General features: G+C 36.1%; 2 protein-coding genes across 2 annotated transcripts; one reads left to right on the plus strand and one right to left on the minus strand.

The window, feature by feature from the left end:
* The first annotated feature begins 7022 nt into the window (after positions 1-7022).
* LOC121249913 (small ubiquitin-related modifier 1-like) lies at positions 7023-12985 on the plus strand. Its single transcript, XM_041148768.1, has 3 exons — positions 7023-7265; positions 12112-12261; positions 12606-12985. The coding sequence occupies exons 1-3, from the start codon at positions 7173-7175 to the stop codon at positions 12672-12674; spliced, it is 312 nt and encodes a 103-aa protein (XP_041004702.1). The 5' UTR covers positions 7023-7172; the 3' UTR covers positions 12675-12985.
* Positions 12986-14504: 1519 nt separating this feature from the next.
* LOC121249912 (ER lumen protein-retaining receptor) lies at positions 14505-22894 on the minus strand. The gene is made up of 6 exons (XM_041148767.1): positions 22495-22894; positions 18708-18973; positions 18308-18423; positions 15900-15973; positions 14964-15027; positions 14505-14862 (listed from the first exon to the last, which is right to left on the minus strand). The coding sequence occupies exons 1-6, from the start codon at positions 22583-22585 to the stop codon at positions 14826-14828; spliced, it is 648 nt and encodes a 215-aa protein (XP_041004701.1). The 5' UTR covers positions 22586-22894; the 3' UTR covers positions 14505-14825.
* Between the last annotated feature and the right edge of the window lie 890 nt (positions 22895-23784).

The raw sequence follows: 23784 nt of genomic DNA on the forward strand, positions 1-23784 counted from the left end.
CCCATGAAGAACAACCGTGTTCTTCGTTGGCTGACCTAGGCTGCAGTTTTCTTCATTTTCTTTGAGACCAAACATGGGAAACGTCTGTAAAGAAGAGGTTTGAAAGACACAGTTGAAGAATCGTGAGGACAGAGAGAGAGACCTCTGGTTTCAGACGAAAAATAGATTACAAAAGAGAGAGGTGGAGTGAGTTTGAGGAGGGTTAGAGAAGCAGATGGAGGTTGAGGGTTAGAGAGAATCGGCAAAAAACAGAGATAGCTGAGAGAGAGTAGGTCTAAGGGGGAAAATATATAGAGGATTGAGAGAGAGCGAGAGAGTAGGAGGGGGAGAAGCTTTGAGAGAATGGGACCTTCCATTTGATAGCCATTAAAACAAGACTTTCCGCTTCGTTAAAATAAGAATTTCCGTCTAATGACATTAAATAGCCACTTATATAATAGTAGAGAAATATAATTTGGTGTTTGTACAGTAGAGAGTCATATATGACCGCCGAGTATAATATACTGTAGCTAAAAGCATATGTTTTGCATTTGAATAATCCAATGCAGGTAATTTTTATGTAAAATGAATCAAATTTTGCATTTGACTGGCATTTGGATAATTCAATGCTAGTACTCTAACAGATTTTTAATAAAACGGATTTTTTTAAAGCATTTTTTTTATAAACAGATTTTTTATGACAAATTTGCATTTTATTAAAATCCAAAAATTGGACCTAAACCGGTAAAACTGGAGATACCAATTTAATAGGGTAGCCGGTGCATAATCGGTTTTTGAAAATGCAAAACCGGTACATACCGGTTTGGTCCTAAATTTGGTCCAAAACCTCCTGTGAGTCGCCCAAAGCCTCTCCTATGAGGGTGTCGCCGGCCACATCACTAGGTCTTGATGACCTCAATGGGCTCATGGGGCAAGCCCTTGTTGACATGGCGATGACCATCGACTTTGACTTGCCCTCTAAGAGCATTCCTAATGAGTTATGTAAAACCCATATTTTTGTAAAATTTGAAGGAAATAGCTCAATATAGCCTATCCAATGGATTATGTATTTTATAATTAATATCTAGTTTGCTACGGTACCATCTCTACATCTATGGAATACTATTCGCACTTGTATAAATATTTAATTCATTTATCTCTCTACTTTTTACTCTTTATTCATTTCTTTATCTACTTTTTACTTTTTATTTTATTTGAAATGAATAAAATATATTAAAAAGTATAATATTTAAATGATGTAAAGAAAAAATAGATAAGCTGATATATAGTATATTGTAAAAGTCAGTATGTAAAACAGAAAAAGTGAATTTTGGTGATGTATTTTAAAGGATAAGATGAAAAATCCATTGAGAATGCTCTGGAGTCTGGTTCAGTGGGTTCTCCCCCTTTCGAGTTCCCATCCCTTCTCTCCTCAACTTCGATTTCTAGTGTCGGTGAGATTTTTGCAAACACATTTACAATGCATTCTCTATGGGTGTGTCTGGGATGGCCACGCCTGACGCTATTGCCCCTCAAGTTGGGGGCGCCAAAACCAACATTGACGAACCTTGTGGTGGGCAGGATTCTACGCCTAGTTCCTTAGCAGAGACCACCTGGGGGGGTGAGACCCCGCCAACAGATCAAGAGAGGGTCTCTATTCTCTCCCCTTCCCTCTTTTCTTTTGGAGTGATGGGGACTCCACAACTCACCGGGAGGGGTGCGGGTCATCCTTGAAAGAGGGGAGAGATGGGGCCGATCCAAACCGAGTTGGCGGCGGGAGTCTTGGCGACCATGGGGAAAGGAACCAAGGTGAATGCCAAGATGCCTTTGTGTTCACATTAGTGCTGGAATGATCACACCCATGGGTTGGACAGCTTCTCTGGAGAACCCCTTCAAGGGAGATGGCGAAGGGCGCAACCTATCAGGGCTAATACCCATTTTCATGAAAGTATCCAACAATTAAATGTCGGCTGAGCTCCTGTTTTCTACTAGGACCCGCCTGGTGGTGTAGTTGGCTATCAGAAGGGTGACGACTAGGGCGTCATCATGGGGGTACAAAACCTCTTGACAATCTTTGTCTCTGAACGAATTGGTAGGGGTGGAATTTAGTCTGGGATGTTTGGGAGGCTTATTCCCGCCATATACATCCCATGATACCTTGCTCTGTGAGCATGAGCCTTCCTACTAGATGCTGTTGCACCTAAGCCAAAGAACCCTCCTACTATCGTGCGGATTTCCCCAAAAGGAGCTTGGTCCGACTCACATGGATGCCTAAGGGTGTTGTGTCTTTGTTCTCTCACTTGTTTCTGTTATTTGGGGCTTCTGCTTTGTCTAGGTTCACAGTTGGGACCCGCTTCTCTCTTGGACTTGAGATAATCGGCCAACATTTGCTTGAGCTCTCCTCTTCCCGCTAGGCTGGAAACCCTATTTTTTAATGTTGCATAATCTTCTGTCCAGTGAATGTCATACTGGTGGTACTTGCAATAACAATGCCCTCTCGCCGACAGGAGTGCTTCCTTCCAAGCCGCCTGGTTGTTTTCTTGCACGCTTAGATTATTGTGGATGAGGCAATGTCCTTGCTTTCATTGATTGGAATATCTTTCACACCTCTCATCTTGATGACCCTACCCAGTCTTCTTATCCTTGGTGCCCTTTGAGTTCCTAGCCTCCGACTTTGTTTCCTGTTTTCTGGGCTCCAAAAGAGCCTGCAACATGTTCGCAGCGTTAACGAATTCATCTACTCTATTCATGAACTCTTTCAAGGTGGATGGGTCCTCCTGGCCAGCTCAACCACGAATGGGCTCCGCAGCCATATACCCCCTATGAGGGCGGCTAGCGTAATATTTTTGTCTTGATCATCCTTGGTCAATTACTCCTTGTTGAAGCGGGTGAGATATGCTTTCAGGCTCTCTCCTTCTCTTTGTTTGATAGTGAGTAGATAGCCGACTGGCCTTCGGCGCCTCCTACTCACCCTGAACTGCGTTAGAAATTGTGTGGCTAACTCATCGAAACTGCTAATGGATCCTGGACACAAAGTCCCGAACCAACCCCGTGCTATTCCCTTTAACGTTAACGGGAAGGCCCGACTAGTCACTTCCCTGAGAAAGCCATGAAGGGTCATGTGCACTTTGAAGTTCTCCAAGTGATCTAGTGGGTCCCGTGACCCATCATACATGTCAATCTAAGGAACCTTAAATTTGGGTGGGAGGGGTACTGCCATTACTTCCTCACTGTAAGGGAGGTTAGTCCAGTTAAGCAGTTGTTCCACGGAAGTGGACCCTCCCATCCTTCTTGCCATCTCTTGATACTTGTCAATGAGGCTACACAGTTCGTCATATAACCTCTTATTTTCTAGCTCTTCACTGTTCATGCCTCCCGCACTGTGTTCATCTCCTTCCACTTGCCCATTTTGGACAGGTGGTGTAGCAGAATTCTGTTGCTTCAATTCTTCATCCTCCTTCTGTAATTGCTCCACTACCATCACAGCCTCTCTCAACTTCTGCTCGGCTTCTGCCAGCCTCGTTTCTATCTCCGTCCGTCGCATTCATCTCTTGATTACGGGTTGCTTGAGATTGTGTAGTAGTTGGCATGTCAAAATCACGTTGAAGTCTGTAGAGATCTCACAGATGGTGCCATTATAAAGGATGTGTTTTACACCACCAATTGCTTGGATGACCTGCAACAAATGAAAGGACGACACTGGTCGCCCAGGGGAGCTCGGGCTGGTTTGTTTTCAAGAGTAAAACTCAAAATTTTGAAAATCTCTTATCTCATCATTACAACTTTTTCAAATTTTCACACAAAATAAAATAAACAATTCAATTTTTTCAAATCTCAAAACAAAAATAATATTAAAAAATATATTCTAACAATATTTTATTCAACTTTTTAACTTTAATCTCAACTCTTCTCATCTCATTTCTGAAAACAAACGAGGCCTAAGTTAGAGAAATGTGATCTCAATGTGCGTATATAAGCAAAAGTTAGCGTTTAGTGTTACCTTTAGGCGTTATTTATAGAGGTGTTAAGGACATAGATAAGCACTAGTTATTCTGTAATAAGCGGACGAGATAACCATCTTGATCTATCGGTGTTATCATATCACATGGTTAAGCCCATGGGTCACATGAGCTCTTGGACAATGGGCTTATGGGCTCTTGGACAGTGCGTCCTCCAGTCTTGGGCCCATAAGCTGAACCTGACCACTAGTTGTGGATTTATTACCAAGGGATCTACATATCCCTTCCAACAATACAAACCAATGACCACCAGAGCATTATTATCATAACAATACAAACCAATGGCAAAGTAAAGATAATAGCATGCGGTGAGCGTATCCCACCAAGTGAGAGGCTTGTTTGTCTCAGCCTAAGAGTAATGAGACACTAAGAGAGGTGGTCAGGGGTGGCATATGTCGACCTATCAGGCACCTTGAATCATCACCAGCACGTGGCTACCATGAACCGTGTGGGAGAAGCTATAACCACCATTCACCTGGGAAAAGGAAGGTGGGCGCCACCAGGACAGGCTGAGGGGATGCAAACTCCTCAAGGCCCTAGAAAACAACTGCTAGGAAGTATGCGTGAGAGGTAACCATGACTCATACACTGGGGAAAGAAAGGTGGGTGCCGCTGTAGCAAGCTGAGAAGCCACCAAAATGATGGCAGTGAAACAACAGCTGTGAGAATGTGTGCCGAAAGAACAATCCTGGTTCACTCCGTGAAGAGATAGAGATATGAGACTCGTCAGCCCTGGCTAAGACGGCACGGAGATGTAAGTTAGAGCCCCGCGCCACATTAATCATTTCCTTCAGGGTAACTGAATCACGTGTTTGAAGCATGGGGCATGATGGGACGGCTCCTCAAAAATGGAAGCCAACAACACTCCAAACCTAGGATAAAAGCCAACTCAAGGTACATTCAAATTCACAGAATTTTAAAGCAAAGTAAACATTTCCTAAAAGGGAAAATTAATTTAAGCATTTGAGGGTCCCCTGATCACCCTCGAGCTCTCTTCTTTATTTGTATGTTTGTAGATCTTTTGGTCCACCTCTTAGCTATCTGAAGAGTCCTCCCGGTACGTACGAAACACGTCCAAAACATCACTAATAAATAATAGGTTTTTATTTATTTTTTATATATTTTTTTATAATGGAATCCACTTTTTTTACAAAAGAATTCTATACAAAATATGTCTATTTAGTACAACTTGTACAAATTATTACTCTAAATAAATTGCCCATATGCCACTACCATAAAGGCAATGTTCTAGCCATCAAGAGGTAGCCCAAGCATTTTCTAACCACTATTATGGCTCGTTTGGATAATGAGATAAGATGGTTTTAAATGAGTTGAATAAAATATTATTAAAATATTATTTTTTAATATTATTATTGTTTTGAGATTTGAAAAAATTAAATTATTTATTATATTTTGTATGAAAATTTAAAAAAATTGTAATGATGAGATGAGATGAAATGAGAATGATTGAGAGTGTTGTTGTATTAATCTTAGCCGGAACTTTCCTTAGCGCACGGCTTCCTGTGACGGTCATTCTACGGTAGCAATCACACACACACACAAGTAATGCTACTCATCATCTCAATTCTCATCATCCCATGATATGATATTAGATGATTGGAAACTATTTATTATATTTCACTTGTAAACCTATCATCTAATGTCACATCATGAGATGATGAGAAAATAAATAATGAATAGATTTTTTCTATATATATATTGAAATTTTAAATTATTTATTAGAACGTCTATAAAAAAAAAAAAAAAAAAAAAAAAAGGAAGAAGATAAAAAGGTCTCTAGAAATTTTTTATATTGAGACAGACATATTTATAAATATTTTTAATACTATTTATAAAAACTCCTAACATCCACTTATCCAAACTTGTGGTTGAACTTTCACTAATCATGGGAGCAAAAATACAAGAGAAATGATTTACACAAATCTCATATAAGTTCATATAAAAAAAAAAAAAGATCTCATCTAAAAAAAGTAAAAAAAAAAAAATTATTCTTTATTAGTAAAATTTATTTTTTTACAAATAATTTATATAAGATTTATCTATTTGACCCATAATAAAATCGGAATGCCATTGAACTGGACGTACCATACAATAGGTTTTGCTCCAACAAGGACATGGTTGTCGAAATGGTTGTTCCCTTGGAAAAATTTTCCAAAATTTGCTAGTTTATTGATGGCTTGTTTTTGTTTAATCGTGTATGTTGTAAAGATGTTTGCATTTATCCATGCATCTCGACTATCCACATCATTTAGAAGAGGAAGAAGAATAAGATATTAAATAAATGAATAAAAAAAAATGTTATTCATCGATTTTATATCATACATGTCGGTTTATAAATATATATATTTAAATAAAATAATAAAAATAACAGATCATATATTGATATATGACATAAAAGATGATAAATAGAAATTTTTAAAGAATAATTATATTTAAATGAAAAAATATATTCATCATCTATTTTTTTATCATTCTCTCATCATCTCATGATGTGATATTTGATAATAGATTCACAAGTAAAATATAATAAATAATTTTTAATCTTCTAATAACATATAATAAAATTATAAAATAATAATAAAATTAAAATGATAAACAGCATTACTCTATTTAAATTACTACATATAATTTACGTGACAAATAGGCAAATAGTGGCATATTTTTTTTAAAAAATGCTACTTCAACCAATAGAGTCCGAGTATTCTCTCCTTCAATATCAACCGTTCATTTAAACATTACCTGTTCGTCTTTATCTGATTCCGTCCCCTCCCCTCGCCTCTCCTCCCCAAAAACCGGAATCCAAATTCTTCTCAATTTCAGTTTATCCAGTTTCCCCCCCATCCTCAACAATAATCCGAAACATGGTACTCGCTCGGTCTCAGCAGACGCGTCACCGTAATGAGGCCATAAAAGTAATTTGGCCGTTTCTAAATAACCGTAGTGCCACTTCCGCGAGTGGGTTTGACACAGAAAGAAGCGTGTATCTGACGCTTAGTCCAACGTGCTCTTTTAGTGTCAATTCGCACTTTTTCTTTCTCCCCTCACCGTTGGCATTTCTGTTTCCGTTGGCTGAAAAAACCTTAAAAACGCGCGCACACAGAGAGAGAGAACTTGAGAGAGAGAATTTGGTGGATTACAAGAGTTGTGGTTAAGATGTCTGCAGCAGGTGGGGGTGGTGGTAGTGGTGGTCAAGAGGAGGACAAGAAGCCCATGGACCAGCACATTAATCTCAAAGTCAAGGGCCAGGTATATCTTCGTAAAACTAAAGGATACTGTCTTCATTATATAAACTTTTGTGCTTTCTTTTTTGTTTTCTTTTAAATTTTTATGGGGTTTAGTTGTTTGATTTGTTTTGTCGCTATCTGGGAATTGAGTGGAACTATGGATGTTGTTTTGAATGTGTGTTTTGGTTGTGATGAAGTTTGAAACTTTGCAAATGTTTATGTTTAATGAAGTTGTTTAAGCGCGTGTGAGGCTCAATTTGTGTTTTGGATTTTGGTTGAGGGATCATTTCTATTGAAAGGAGGTGTGATTTGAGATTTTGATTTTTCTGGTTCTTCCCATGCAATCGGAAGCTGTAAAATTCAGATGGTGCTGTGATAAATATTATGCCTTTGTGTGTGTGTGTGTGTGTGATAGAGAGAGAGAGAGAGAGAGCAAGTGTACTATACTCGAGTACCTAGTTGGATTAACCATGTGAGAGAGGATTTTGGACAGGAAAGGCTCTTTAACTGCATTGATGGGTTCTAATAAAAATTTATGGCGATAACAGAAGAGAGAAATTCTTCTTTCTGATTTATATTTTTACCGATTTAAAAAAAAAAAAAAAAAAAAAAACAGGAGAGAAATTGGCTGTGCAGTTATATTATTTCTGTTAGCTTGTCAACTCTAACCTTTATGACTTGGGATCTGGCCCTTTAAACCCACTCTTAGGGAGTAAGCCCCAGGTACACAATATGTCTGAATCTACACCTTAGCCAAGTAAGTGCGTGAAAGAATGTGATTTTATATTGAAAAGATGGTTTAATATTACTTACCAAAAGAAACATGGTTTTATGTTAACTCAAATTGTTAATATGGTGTGTTGCTAGTATATGTTGCAATGATATTTATTCTGTGAAGGCTGCAATACTATTTGATTTTAGATTACTAGCATATGTAGTTGGATTCTTCATATACCTTTGTGCTGTGTGAAACATAATTGGGTCCTATTAAATTTATCCCAATTGTGTGCTAGAAAATTCCTTTTCTCCACTAAAAAAAATCCTTATTATATTTATTTGAGTTTTGTGTAACGTCCCGGTCTCGAATGGGTCGGAGAATTACTTCTTGTCACTTAAAATCATATCTCAACTAGACAGTCGTAGACTCCCAATTTTCAATGACGCATTGAATTCACTGTTTCAGTTCAATTATTCCAATATGATTAATCTAAACACCCACAAAGTCTCAAAATAAACATCAACCTTCCAAAATACCAAGTCGACTAAACAAAACAAAACTATTGAATAAACTTATCCAATAACTAAAGTACCCTCTTTGTACTTAATCCATTATGATCACATAGCCTTATACACGCTTTCAACTCTTGATCTTCAGCTGAAACATCTAAAACATTTGAAAATATTGTTGAGATAAGGGGTGAGTTATCACCAGCTTAGTAAGTAGAGAACATATACTAGTATGTAAACTTGAGCCTTTTCAGAGAGTTCAGAATGCAGAAACAAAACATTTCAATTTCAATATGTAGATCTCAAAACGTGTTATCAGAAAATCAGAGCGACATTTCACATGTTCATATTCAAAAATCAATCGTTCACATTCAAAGACCTTAGGCATAACATGACTGAAGATCTTCATCTTATCATATCCTATCTTATTGTATCGTATCATATAATCATATCATATCATATCATATACCATGTTTAACCCTCGTGGTAGGGTTGTGCTATCTACGGTGGCCAAACCAGGCAGTATCAGAATGTGAAACTTTCCCTTATTCATTCTCGGAGCCCGAGTGTGCACACATGAAAGAACATGCAGAAAAACCATTTTGTTTTTAAAGTGGGTGCGCTCATATCAGAAATGTTGGTACCAACCATATAACAGAATCAGAACCATCGTATCATAACCAAAAACAGAATCAGAATCAGATACAGAATCAAAAAATCATGCTAAAGATTTTTTAGATGCCATATCATATCAAATAGAGTATTGAACATTTTCATATCATTTTCACATGATCGAAACGGATTCAAAACATCTTCATATAACATGTACGAAATTTACAAATTTCATATTTGCTCTTTTGCACATTTCAAAAACATGTCAAAATAGTGATCATGTCTACACTAGTCATGTTTGAAAACACACAGATTTCATGAGTAATGCAGAACACATAACTGATGTTTTTACATTTCTTTTCAAAACATATCATGCACATTTTTTTATAAAATCAACTTCAGTTCATTTTCTTTTTATACAAAGTGTAGCATAGGAACTCCGCTTACCTGGATTCTTTAACTTTTTTGAATTTTTCCACAACTATGCCGAATAAATATCAATCGTCACTTATAAAATACACATAACTTATTTAAATTTTCAAACGAACACGTAATTCGTAATTAATATCTGAAATACTTAAATAACCTATTTTAATTCCTCAAAACTTAAAATATCGTTACTCTCCAAAATATTTTATTTGTCACATAATTTCTCCAAGTGATCATGTGATTAAACTCTAAAATATCTCCAACTTCCAAACATCTGAATTCTTTGAATAATATTATCATATAATTAATAAACACTGAAGCACTTACTAGGGGCATATATGTAAATTTAAATTTCTAAGGGATTTAACCCAAGATGTGTTTTAACTAGTGAAGTGGAGGAAAATGGCTTACGACAAAGTAACCATGCATCTTGGTCGTGGGTTTACCCGTCAACTTCCTGTGTGGATGAGCGATGGTGGCTGTCCAAGCCGGTAGAACATGAAAATGAGAGAGAGAGAGAGAGAGAGAGAGAGAGAGAGAGAGAGAACTTATGGTGATTCACAGTGCTGCGATTTACATGCTACCGATGCCATACACGTGGTATGTATTTGGTGAATTGGAGTGGTGCCAGCCTCAGTGGTGGTGGTGGTTTTCGTGAGGGTTGGTGTGAAGCCATGCAACATGGGGTTGTCTACGTGCAGCGTTTTTTTGAGGTGCATGAGGTGGCTCTAGTCTAAGTATTGCAGAACCGCCGTTGGTGGCGGGTACATGTTTTGCAATGCCGCATTGCATGGTGTACGTATAATGATTGCTGGAGGGGCTTCTTAGTGTTTTTCTTGGTGGTTCACGGGTGGATCATACGTGTTTTGTTTTTGGATGGTTAAAATAGAGGAGTATGGGGGATTGCGGGGTTGGTGTGTGGAGGAACTGGGGCTTTGGTTGGATGGTGGTGTCTGGTGGGTTGCCTCGTGAGGAACTCAATTGGGTCATGCATACGTGACAAGCTCAGTTTGATTTTGGTGTGGTCTAACTCAGCTTGTTGTAAAGGACATCCAAGGCTTACGGTGGTCTCCATGGTGGTGCAACCAGCACTATGGTGGTGTGTCTTAGACCTAGGTGATAGAAGGGCTGAGGGAGGCAAGTTGATGATGGAAGCTACGGTGGCTGGGCGTGCAGTTTTTTGTTTTGCTGTGAAGCGTGGTGCGTGGTGCGTGGTGTGGAGTCAAAGGGAAGGTGTGACTGGGTTGGCTGTTGGTTGGGTGGTTTGCGGTCGTGAAGGTTCCATCGTGGAGGATGAACCGCGACAATGGGGGTTGACCTTGCCATCACTAGGCTTATGAGAACAGTACGTCCACGATGCTGGAGCTAGGCACGACTAATGGATTCCGTCGCGCGTTCTGCATGGTCTGGAGGTGAAAGGTGGTTCATGACGGTGGCTAGTTTGCTCCTAGAGCGTGGACTGGCTATTTGTGCATGCAGGGACGGCGTTGTTGGCATGGAGAAAAACAAAAGGAATTGGTGGTTTGTAGTAGACGGGAGAGACTGAGGGAGTTCGTGGGGAGTGGGAGAAATGGTGAGAAAGAGAACTGACGGGGAGGAGAGAAACTGATAAACGGTTCGGGAAGGAGGAGTGGGAAAAGAGCAATTAAATTCACTTATTAAAACAAAGTCGTTTTACAGGCGGGTTGGGCTCCTCCATGGGCATGGGCCTGAGTGTTACATTTTGTGCTGTACAATGCATACATTGTATGGTCATTTTAGAGAACTCTGTCTTATTTTGTTGTCTTTTTTCCAACTGAAGTAGCTATGTAAATGCAAGTGACCATTGATTGAAAACTTTTCTTAGTGTAGGTGCATACTTCATTTAAACGATCTCAAAAAATGCATTGATAAATATGGGTGGGATTGAGCCTCACACTGATCAAATAAGATTACGGTCAATCCTGACCCCTTTTTGAGAACTTTAAACACAAATCCTTTTCTGAAAGATGTTGTGCATGTTATGACTGACTAATTAGTTGGAATAAATTATTGGTCAAACCTTTACATTTAACCATGTAAGAATGTCTACATTGAAAAATGCTGGAATCGTAAGCAAAATTGTTTTACTATTCTGGACTAACTCGGAGCTAAAAACATGCTACCTGTTTCATGAACTTAACCCTTTTGAATTTTGAATTTGTTGTGGGTTTTTCACCCCATTATTTGGTTGGATCTTTGGAACCAAAAAATTGGAACTTCTTGATCAAATCATATTGTCTATTTTATAGGATATTGTTATATGCTTGTGTGCCCGTGCGCTCCATTGAATACTTTTGAAATTGATTGTCAAGTTTATTTTGGCTGGGGAATTAGTAACCCAAACAACAGAAGCCTTGTCCCATTTATCCAACTATTCCAAACTTGTAGTCCTAGCTTCTGCTCCTAGAAATCATGTATGGGTACACTGCACTGTCTTTTATAGCAGATCCCATCAATTTATTCTTTTGTTTGAGTTAACTTCAAGGAAAAAAAAAATGTTGTGTGCAGGAATGACGTGTGCTGCCTCCTTTTCCATTGTTTTCCTCTTAAAAATCTCCTCAGCTTTTGTCTGATTGTAGGATGGTAATGAGGTGTTCTTTAGGATTAAAAGAAGCACCCAGTTGCGGAAACTCATGACTGCATACTGTGATCGTCAATCTGTAGAGTTCAACTCTATTGCATTCTTGTTTGATGGGCGCAGACTTCGAGCAGAACAGACTCCAGATGAGGTAAGATTATTATTATTCAAAGTATTATGCATACTTTTTTTTTTTTACTTTGAAATATTTTGGAAGGGGTTCAAAATTTAGTAGTCATATTTTGCTATTATACATCATAATAATTGGCGTCTGACCATTTGAAATGTTTAGAACTCATATGCTCATCATTTTTATGTGGGTTAACTGCATTATTCTTGGCTATGCTGTCCCTGTCAAGAGACTTCATGGTTGAGCTGATAAACTAAATGTCAAGCCATGGATTATTATGACATCCCAAACTGTATTTGCATCATCTTACATGCTGTTTTTTCTGTTTTGTTTGCATCATGCACAAAACTTTGACTTGGGGTTAGCTTGAGATGGAGGACGGTGATGAGATTGATGCGATGCTTCACCAAACTGGAGGTGGGAACTACCCTTAACTTCAAATCGCTCTGCACAGAGACGTGGAAGCCGTGGCAAGGAGAGTTTGTGTGAAATGCAAAGATCTTGTTTTGCTTTATCTATGGAACTATTATTAATGTAATTGGAAATGAATCTAATGAAAGAATTGAAAAGGTTAAGTTGAGGTATTGGGTACCAGTGATACTTCAGACTTTTAATGCATGGTTATTGACCCTGGGTCCTCCAATATGCTTTCTGTGTGTGAGCTCACATTGTTTATTCGTTCCAAGGTGTTCAGGGTTCTCCCCTCTTTGATGTGTTAATGCAGAACTTTGATTTCTGATGGTAAGAGACTATATATTGTTCTTCTGTTTACTTCCATATTGTTCTTCTATCCTGCTTTGTTGTAGTCTGAAATTGCTGTTGGAACTGTCTTAATCCGCAACTGTCATTAGGAAGTGGTATTAACCTGAATATTTTCTTTGTTATCTTCCCTCCTTTACAATTTTCAATTACTTCGGATTTTAAAAATTCTGGAATGGATTAGGAAATATTTTTCCTGTTTTACATCCTTCATTGGACTAAAGTTCTATCATAAGGCTGTCAGTCTAACCTTCCTGCTCTTTATCAAGCCAAAATCATAGGGTTTCATTCATGAAAAATTTCATATGCAAGCCTATGAAAAGGAAACATTTTACACAATTAATGACTACGAAATTTTTAAAATTTAAATTTTTAAACCAAGTTTCGTCATATCAGCGATTTGATGGATAGTGCCTCTACACACTGGATCATAAATATAAGAGTTTTGCTACATACTTCTCCTATACCACATGCCATATATGTTTTAATTTTTTTTAATTTTATTCCTACTAAATTAGTTAAGTTCTTCTACTTATCATCTTTACATCATATACTTGTTTAGATAAAAAAAATAAATAAATAAGAAGATTAAAAAATCAAAATAGGTGTGTGGTATAAGAATGATGAGTAGAATACATTTTCATTCATTTATCAGTTTTATTCCTCCAGGTTTGTTTTGAAAAGTGAGACGATCTCATTTCATCTCAAAAATTTCATAATTTCCTTCATAATCATTAATTAAATACAAACACTTTTTAATTTTAATTCTTCAACTTTTTCATTTAATCATTACAATTTTTCTAAATTTTTAAACAAAACACAAAAAACAATACTACTTTTTTAATTTCAAAACAAAAATTATATTATAACAATATTTTAACTTTATAATATTTTTATTCAACTTTTTTATTTCATTTTTTAAAACTCGATAAAATTTCTTAACCTATACCCTTTCACTATTATTTACAAACAATTTTATTACCATTCCCATAATTCTCATGAAGAAAGGATTATAAAGGCTGCCAGTCTAACCCGAGGCCTCTGAAACTTTCTACTAATTTTATTACCATTCCCATAATTCTCATGAAGAAAGGATTATACAGGCTGCCAGTCTAACCCGAGGCCTCTGAAACTTTCTACTCCTTATCAATTCAAAACCAGGGGTTTTTTTCATTTCAGTTTTATTCCTCTTAAGTTCATAATAAAGAAATTGAAGGCATGTGTAGAAAAATATTTAAATAAGTGGAAAAAGAAATATTAATTTATTTTTTCAAAATAACAATAAAATACCCTAGTTATAGACTTTTTCTACTTATTTGATCCATATATACGTGTCTTTCCTTCATCTTCGATAAGCAACACACAGATGACAGATCGAACACACAGAGAGCACTCAAAACCCAAAGCCCAAAACGGGGCAATGGCGAGTAGAGACCACGCTAGAAGTTTCTCGGAATATACACAATGAAATGGCAAAGAAAAAAAAATTAAGTCACGCTAGCAAATAGCAATCACATATCATATTACAGTCTTTTATTTTGCCGGGGGGTGGTTTACAACACAGGTTTTTGACCATTTCATCCTTCACAAAATTTACTAAAATTAGGTACAAGAGTAGCTTGTTTCCTCCCTAGTGCTGATGCACATTGTTTGCCATGACTGCTACCTTAACATAATCCCAAAAAAATTCTCTTTGGTCCCTTTTTTGGCCTCATGAAAGTTTAATGTAAAAAAGTGACATATCTCTGAGCTATTGGGTGGCAACCTCTGCATATCTTGTGCATTACATGACATCTTTAGTTCCCAGCAAAAGAGGGAGGAAGAATTCAAGCTGGCAATTGAAGCTTCTTGCTGTTCTTCCAGCTGCAATCCAAATTTCAGACATACACAAAAGACAAGAAGCCTTGAGCTGAATACCAATTACTAACCAAAAAACGAAAGAAAGAAAAGGCAGGACCATATACCTATCAAAATAATAATAGAAGAAATCAGCATAAAGCAATGTTTGAACAAGCCCGGAGACCCAAGCTGCAATATCCAGACAATAGAAACAAGAAAAATTAACAATGAACTCAATTGTTCAATGAAAACAAATATACATACAATTCAATGCAAGACCTAAAACGTTATATTTTGAAAACGGGGGATTCTAAATATCAGCTGCCTTCCAACAATATATGCCGTGGTCGATTTCAAACATCATTCATTGAACGAAAATGTAAAGTATTGGCCTTATGCATGAAAGAGTTAGAATCTCAAAGTATTAGGTTTAATGCTAAAAAAGCCACTTGAAAAAATATATATTGACCAAAAAAAACAGTAAAATTGCAATGAAAAGTCATGTTAACATGATAAAAAATGGTGGGAATTTAAGACATATCTAAATCTCACTTTACAGGCATATTACTCTGCATGACTTTCATATGTTGACTCATACACTATTTTCATGTCTTTCTAATCAAGAGGAATCATTGGCACCATTGCAGAAATTGTGTACTATGAGACAGAAACTTTATGCAACACAATCTCATAAAACACACTGCATAAGGCGTTACATGCCAAGGTGACGTGTTTATGTAATGGTTCACAGTTCCATGTCTACATTATAGGCAGCATCAATATGCATGTCTTTATTAATTATACCAGATAGGTACATAAACACAAATTTGCGACCAATATATATATATATAGACGCCCACTTGCACACACACACACTTTCTCTTATATGAATAGAAAATGTTGTCACCAAAAGAAGAAAAAGAAAATAAAAGTATGCAAGAAGTCTACTATACATGTATCCAGTGCATGTGTACAGACACGTGTGACTAAAACCGAGACTCAGAAAACACCAGCAAACCTGCAGGAAGACAGAAATTCATAACAGGGAGAGAGGATCATACTTATCCAATGAACATAGTGTGGCTCAGTGAAGTAGCGATAAATCCAGTTGAGAATGTAGAGTGCCCGATAAGCACTGCATTAGACAGGCAGGAATTGAGCACGTAAAAGTATATTAGACAGACAGAAATTTCTTTGGCAAGTACAAAATAGTCGCATTACAACATAAATCAAGAATCAGGATACAACATGGTCAAATTAGGAATCTAGATCCTCTTGAGTTCCTACCCAAACTCTTAAGGCATAGAGTGAGAGAGAGACACATGAAATGAGCCCTACAACATTTATTGAGCATTTAATCCTGCCCGAGAAATTCACTCAATTAGCTATAAATGTTATTGCATTCACTTCGTATGTTAATTTCTCCTAGTCTAGGCCCTAGAGCTTGGGTAGGAACACTAAAGGATCCAAATCCTCAAATTAGCCTATAAACATGTGCATCTATATAATTGAACCATTTCCAAGCGATCCTACTATGAGAGTTAAACTTTTTCAGTTTTGGCATTAAAACATTACAGGTAAGGAAGAAGAGATCACAGAGACAGACAGACGGGTAGGGAGGGAGGGAGGGAGGGAATAATATTAAGTAGGGGTGCTACCCATCCCCTACAGGGCAGGGGCACCCCTTCTCCACACCCCGCCCCGCAGGGGGCGGGGGGTGGGGTTTTCACCCCCGTCGGGGCGGATTGGGGTGCCCCGCACCCCGCCCCGCATGGGGCAGGGGGTGGGGTTTTCACCCCCTTCAGGGAGGATTCTCAATCCGCCTCGCCTCCTTCTACTTAAAAAAAAATATTACATTTTATTTGATTTAAAAATTATTTCTAAGTGCAAAAATAATTAAAAATACATTTTTAGACCCAAATTATAAATTTAAATTTTGTAAATGACTATAATTTAAAAACTATGTAATTTTTAAATTTGTTAGTGCATATTTTGTGTAAATTGTAGTGTATTAGTTTTTAAACTAAGTAATTTTTAAATTTACCAATGCATATTTTGTGAATAAGTCTAACAAATTATAATATATATTTATATATACACAATTTGTAAAATATAAATATATATTTATATTTATATATATGTATATAATATATATAAATATAAGCGGGGAAGGGGAAATGCGGGGCGGAGTTGGGCCCTCCCCACCACCCTCCCCCGCATGGGCAGAGTGGGGTTGCCAGCCCCGCCATGCGGGGGCGGAGTGGAAGCGGGGCGGGGCAGCACCCCTCTGCCCACCCTAATATTAAGGCCTCATTTGGATACAGAAACGGTTTCATCACATCTCATCTCATTATTACAACTTTTTCAAAATCTCACACAAAATATAATAAAAAATTCAACTTTTTCAAATCCCAAAATAATAATAATATTAAAAAATAACATTCTAACAATATTTTATTCAACTTTCATCTAAAACCATCTCATCTCATCTCACTATCCAAACGGGGCCTAAATGGCACTGCTGCAGAAAATGTTTGAGAAACCAATTATCTCCTCTCCCATCGTAAATAACATCTGACCCTATAGCATCTCTGAAAGATGCCCAGGAGAATCATGTTCTGCACAATGGCAATTAATTCCAATTGCCCAAAGAAAATACTGTGATTGCATCTTTTGGTGGAAATTTAGAAAGATCAAAACTTCGATGCGTCACTGGAATCAAAACCTGAATATGGAGATTTCTTTCACACGCATCACTTTACTTCTCTTGCTATTAATATGAATGAGTATGAGATACCAGAAGAAATATGCATAACATTCCTAGCAAGCTCAAGAACTTATTACTTGTTATAACAAAAAAATGAAAGCTCAAGAACTCATCATAACTTGAGATCCATAACATTTTGGAATATAAGAGGGTGAACCAAGGCTACTTCATTATATAATTAAATAGCCATCGGTTTTCATCCAAATTTTGCAGATATGAAGTTAGAATGTACTTTTTTTTAATATGTTAGAATTGTACTTATATAATCAACTATTTCCATTCCACTAGTGAAAATTGGAACTTCACAGTCAAAAAAGTAGGGATATCATAGAGTAGATTAAAAATAAAAGGTGCCATCAAGGCACTGGGATTCTATACACCTAAGGTGCTGGGCACCATCCTAAGCATTTGAGTGAGAGTGATGCAACCATTGAACCTCACTTAAAATCATATTAGCACCAACAGAAACCGATTTGAACTGCATGAAAGCCCATTATAGGTTATTAGCATTCAAGCAAAGAAGAATCTAAACATGAGTGTGCAAGTGTCACCCAATGATTAACAAGCATTGATATTTTCCATTGTTCTAACACATACCAATTTGGAAGGGAAAGGCACTATTCTACTATGAAGGAATATGACTAAGCCAGAAATCAACAATATCTACACCATTTTATAAATTTGGAAAAAGAATTAGCATACCCAAGAAGAAATACGTATTGTCCGGTCAGGTTGTCAATATTCCTAGTCCTCTGTAGCAATATGAGCTGAGGAAGTATGGCCACAGCTTCTAAATATAAGGAAAATGTCCACATGACCTGTCCATTTTATTTTTAACCGAATGAGAAAGAAAATACAAGAAAAGGAAGACAAACATCTTTAGGCACAAAGTTCTATAAAGGATGTAATGATGGTCAATCAGCTTGAAATTATTTTTTATAAGTAATCTGTAATCAAGTATTTCAGTAAAAGTTGAAAGGCATGGCCCAAGTAAACGGGTACCATATAAGAGGAACACCTAACCAGCTTAAAATTATAACTATCATATGCAGGATGTTCGAAAAATTAACAACTAAAAGAAGATGGAAAGTTGCAAACAGACCTCCTGTAAGGTGAACTTCTCATGGATAAGTAGGGCCAAGAGTAAGCAAGGCAGTGCAAGGAAATAATGGCGGAATGTATCATGGTCTTTGTCATAGGATCTACGAACAATCTTGTGGCGCCTCATATACCAAACAATTGAAAACGAGCTCCCCAAGAATATTAACTTCATGAAGGTATTATAAAGGGATACAAAGCTAGTAAAAATATCCAAGTACCGGGTAACAAAAACAATAGCATAGAGCTCTTGCGTCTTCAAGGAAATACCTATACATCATGAAACATATTAAAGATGAAAAAAATTTAGCATGTTCCAAAGTACAAAACTTATTTTTAAAATGTAAGATACTAGACAAGAAACATAGATAATATGGCCAAAGAATGTCATGCAAAAAAATAAAAAGAAGAAGAAGAAGAAATAAATAAATAAAAGATAAAGCCTCAAACACAAATTCCATGACATTACAAATAAAAAAAGTGTGGATGTAATATGGAGATCTCCTTGCATATACATGTGTGCCCTTACGTACACAAAAGAAGTAGAATTCACACCAGAACATCATACTAAAAATTATAAGAATCTTTGTAAGACCTTTACAGTCGAGCTTGTTACTTTGTGGCTATTAAAAATTTAGGACTAAGGGGCACTTTGTCCATTCCCAATTGACTTCTGACCACCTGTGATCTCTGACCAATTGAAGGTGTCAGTTGATGGTGGACAGAAAGGCCACCAACGGCAGGTATGATCAGTGATTGGCCGGGGTTGGGTTGTAAACTTTCAACAATGTCTATACATACAGGCAGAGAGTATTTCCGATAATATATTTTTGTTACAGAGAGACTATTCTTCCAAAAATAGTTCATCTCCCTAGTGATAATTTTGGGAGTGATTTTCAAAATTTTACAGGTAGGAGCAAGTACTAAAAAGCATTTTCAGAAAATAATGCGACCAATTTGAGAGGACGATCTATAAGAATCAAGAAAGGAGCAATATAATATGAATCTTTTTTTTTATAAGCAAACAATTGTATTAATAAGAATAGGCATTGCCCAAGTACACAAAATGGTATACTAGAGGTAACACCTATCTCGGAAGAAGAAATGGAAGCAATATAATATGAATCTCATTAAGCACATCCATAGAAGAACAAGTGAACAACTAGCAATCTTTTTTTTAGCAAGTATCAACCTGATAGATCTAAAGTTGTGTTAGCATATCCCTAAAACAAACAATGGTAAGAGTTTGGTCATAACCAATGTATAATGGAATCGTCATCCAAAGTAATGAATTGATCTCAAAAAATTTAAAATGGTAAGTGACTTACACAGGTTGACATTTAAAAAACTGAGAATGATAGAAATTTAACGACCTAGGAATTTAACCCACGAAGGATCAAACAAATCCTAAGGTTAAAGTGTCATGACTTATCAACAAGGTTAATATTATAAGGCCATAAACTGTGAGTAATACTTTACAAAAATCAAATGTTACAAACAGTCAAAAGGTGTTTAAATGGTTCCTCTAATGCATTCAGGATGAAGAATGATTTTTGGGAAGCATATTTGAAGATCGGTCAAATAATAATGGTTTTATGATCTCATTCCAAGAATGTCTTGGGAAGATCATGAGAAAGATTGTTTTTTATAGGTAGATCATGAGAAGGACAGATCTAAAAACTTGTCTTTTAACCTGGACCATTTAAGCAAAAACCTAGGACCATTCGAATGGTAGCTAAAACTTTGGATTTTATACCTTAAGACTCTTGTGCGAAACAGATCTGAGAATTGTACTTAACCAAGATTATTCAAGCCGTGAAATGATATCCTGAATTCTAACATAAAGGTTTTTTAGTGCTTTTCAAAGAGCATATAGATACAACTTTTTTTCACGACTACAGACCGTCAGACCCTTCCACAGAATATTTTAAGTTCACAAGTGAGGATTAGAGAGAGAGAACAATTTCTTCAAAAATCTTGAGAGGTAAACAATTTCTTTGAAAAGGTGAAGTCAGAATAAATGCTTAAAGCTAATTTTGTTCATATTAAGTGTGGGTTGTCTCCTGCCTGACCGGCTGACCTGCCATCACTGGTCTTTATGATAAATCTTAAAGCAGCAACACAATCTTAAGAAGCGTTATCCTGCTTTAGGGAACATCATCTTACAAGCTAGCAAGTTCCATTTCCTCTTTATTCTATTGAATTTTGTCAAACCATGGTTGCTGGACATAAACATAAAAGCATTGTTTTTCTTAGGTAAATAGCTTCTCTGTGCCCGTTGGTTACTCGTTAACTTTTTGATCTTTCCATAAGATAGACCTGTTCTAATGGGATAACATCTACAATTTGTGATGGAAATGGCAGCTCATCAAGATCATGTGGTTTTAGTCTACAAATCAATGCATAAATAACTTGGCCCAGCCAAAAGTGATTTGTGACAAATGGTGATTTTAAGATTATGAAGAAGTAGAAAAGGTTAGAATAAATTTCAACAATCACACAAGACACCAAGATTTTTATTTTTGTTTTTATTTTATTTTTTATAAGTAAGAATCTTTATTGAATCAAATGAAACTAGGCAATGCCCATGTACACAAGAACTATACCAAATGAGACACAAGACACCAAGATTTACATGGGTCAGCTTAAAAAAAACCTACATCAACTGGCGGAGACGATCGCAAAGAAATTTACTAATCACAAAGATATAGTACAAGAGAGTGGCAACAAATCACTCAAACCCAAAACTCCCATATACCTAAGTTTCACACTCTCATCGTAGAGACTATACAAAACTGAACTGAAACAAAAAACAACAAATCTGTGATTTGTGAGTTTGTCTTCCACTCTCGCTCAATTTAAGATACATGCTTTTATTTAAGAGCTAGTGTACGGATTTTTAGATACAAGAGAAAAAATGTGAGAAGCATTAAATTGGATAGACAAAAAAAATTTCACATGGCTAGGAATCATAGTTTTGGCAATTCGGTTGAAAAACAATGCATGCATTTATCACCTTCAAAGAAAGCAAATTGCTTCCAGAAAATGCTATATGCTACATTATCATCCATTTACTATCTTATTGTGATGCCTATCATTATTAATACTACCGTTTACTTATAAAAAATAAAAAATAAAACTATCTTATTGCGATGATGTAGCATTATCCGTAAACTATTGGATTTTTCATCTAAAAATCATAACAGATTTAATAGTTGATGGATAACATCACATCAGCACAGCGTGAAAGAACAATATATAACATAACTCGATTACTTTCTCACGTGAAGGAAGTCAAGCCACTCAACAATTCCAATGCCATCTCCAAGATTGGGTTCTCCTCATAAGCAGCCGTTAGCCGATCTCCACACAGATTATTCGCAACATTACTCAACTTTTACCTACGCAAGCTTCTAGACATCCAAAATCAACGTCGACCAAAAAGATACCGTATGCCCCTTGCCTACGTTGGCCGAATCTTCCTCTTAGGCCGATTTAACTCTAATATCCTAATTTCATGCGGGTAGACTTCGTTGTACCTATAGTTATGGGCTTAAATTAAATAACCTCTTCTAAGCTTAATCAGTTAACACATTCTGTAATTTGTTAATTTTGCAACAAGACCCGACGATATTCACATAACAACCAGAATAATTAGCCCACAAAAACACATTAGTAACATAAATCCAGAAACCCCAAATCGCAAAAATTATGCCATACCAGCGATACATGTATATAATTATATATACGTATAATGTAAGAAATGAATACGTAGGATTCAGCATATATACCAGCGCAGGATTTGATAGTGTGGATCTTGAGGAGCAAGACGAGGACGCTGGCTAAATGGGTCATGTCACCAGCCAATCTGAATATATTCATCTTCGATTCGACGGACGGATCGACCAGAAAACTGTTCCCCCGGATCTCTCTCTCTCTCTCTCTCTCTCTCTTTCACCCCCCAGAAAGTTCTTGCGCGTCCTTTTATTGCTGAGATTTAACTCCCTCTCTGTACGCGCGAGAGAGAGGAGCTTGGTTGGAGCAGCTCTTCGCTGCTTGTTTTTCTTGTAGCGTGCTTAAAAAGGTAAGGGGCGAGAGTCAGATCTAAGAAATATAGAAAAGAAGTTCGGTCGGTTATCGCTCTACTTCGCAGGGGGGACCGGTTTACGTTTCATCGGCCACTCACGGACTTTGTCCTGCGAGATAATTTTATCATTATAATTTTTTTTATCGTTATAATTTTATCATTATGTAAAATTCTCAATTTAACTCATTTTATCACTATAATTTTTTAAAATTTATACATAAAATATAATAAATAATTTAATTTTTTTAAATCTCAATTCAATTTTTTCAAATTTTAAAATAATAATAATATTAAAAAATAATATTTTAACTTTCATATAAAACTAAAACTTTTCATCTCACTATCCAAACCTATCATTTTTCTAATGAAATTTAGGCATGCGTTTAGATAACAAAAATGTTTTATCTTATTTCATTTTAACTCATTTCATTATTATAACTTTTTAAATTTTCATATAAAATGTAATAAATAATTTAATTTTTTCAAATTTTAAAATAATAATAATATTAAAAAATAATATTCTTAACAATATTTTATTTAACTTTTAACTTTGATTTAAAACAATCTCATCTCATCTCACTATCTAAGCGGGCCTTTATCTAATTTTTTAATATTAAAAATCATTTTTATTAATTCATTAAAAATATATATAAAAAAATAGTAGGATTATAAATTATGGAATTATCATTCTTAGTTATTTTATATACAATAATCTCGTCTTATTCTTATCACGCTGTGGCAATTTGCTTTTACTCCTCGACTATTGAATTAAATTTTTGATATTCCAAATAACAAAATTAGCAATTTATAGATAACATCACATTAATACAATAGTGAACAATGGTGTATTATATAGTATTTTTCTTAATTATAACATGCAACCAAATATGGACGAATATACCCTATATTTTTAGTAAATTTATTGGAGAATTTAATTTATTTAAAACTCAATTATTATTTCAAATTTCATATATGCGATTTTTATTGCATCTGC

The sequence above is a fragment of the Juglans microcarpa x Juglans regia genome, chromosome 2D, assembly GCF_004785595.1.
Source record: "Juglans microcarpa x Juglans regia isolate MS1-56 chromosome 2D, Jm3101_v1.0, whole genome shotgun sequence".
NCBI lineage: Eukaryota > Viridiplantae > Streptophyta > Magnoliopsida > Fagales > Juglandaceae > Juglans > Juglans microcarpa x Juglans regia.

Coding starts and splice junctions, on each gene's coding strand:
- LOC121249913 (XM_041148768.1), top strand. CDS start 7,173: ATGTCTGCAGCAGGTGGGGGTGGTGGTAGTGGTGGTCAAGAGGAGGAC. Junction 7,266..12,111: donor ATCTCAAAGTCAAGGGCCAG/GTATATCTTCGT, acceptor GTCTGATTGTAG/GATGGTAATGAGGTGTTCTT. Junction 12,262..12,605: donor CAGAACAGACTCCAGATGAG/GTAAGATTATTA, acceptor ACTTGGGGTTAG/CTTGAGATGGAGGACGGTGA.
- LOC121249912 (XM_041148767.1), bottom strand. CDS start 22,585: ATGAATATATTCAGATTGGCTGGTGACATGACCCATTTAGCCAGCGTC. Junction 18,974..22,494: donor CACTATCAAATCCTGCGCTG/GTATATATGCTG, acceptor CATGATGTATAG/GTATTTCCTTGAAGACGCAA. Junction 15,974..18,307: donor CAATACGTATTTCTTCTTGG/GTATGCTAATTC, acceptor TGTCTAATGCAG/TGCTTATCGGGCACTCTACA.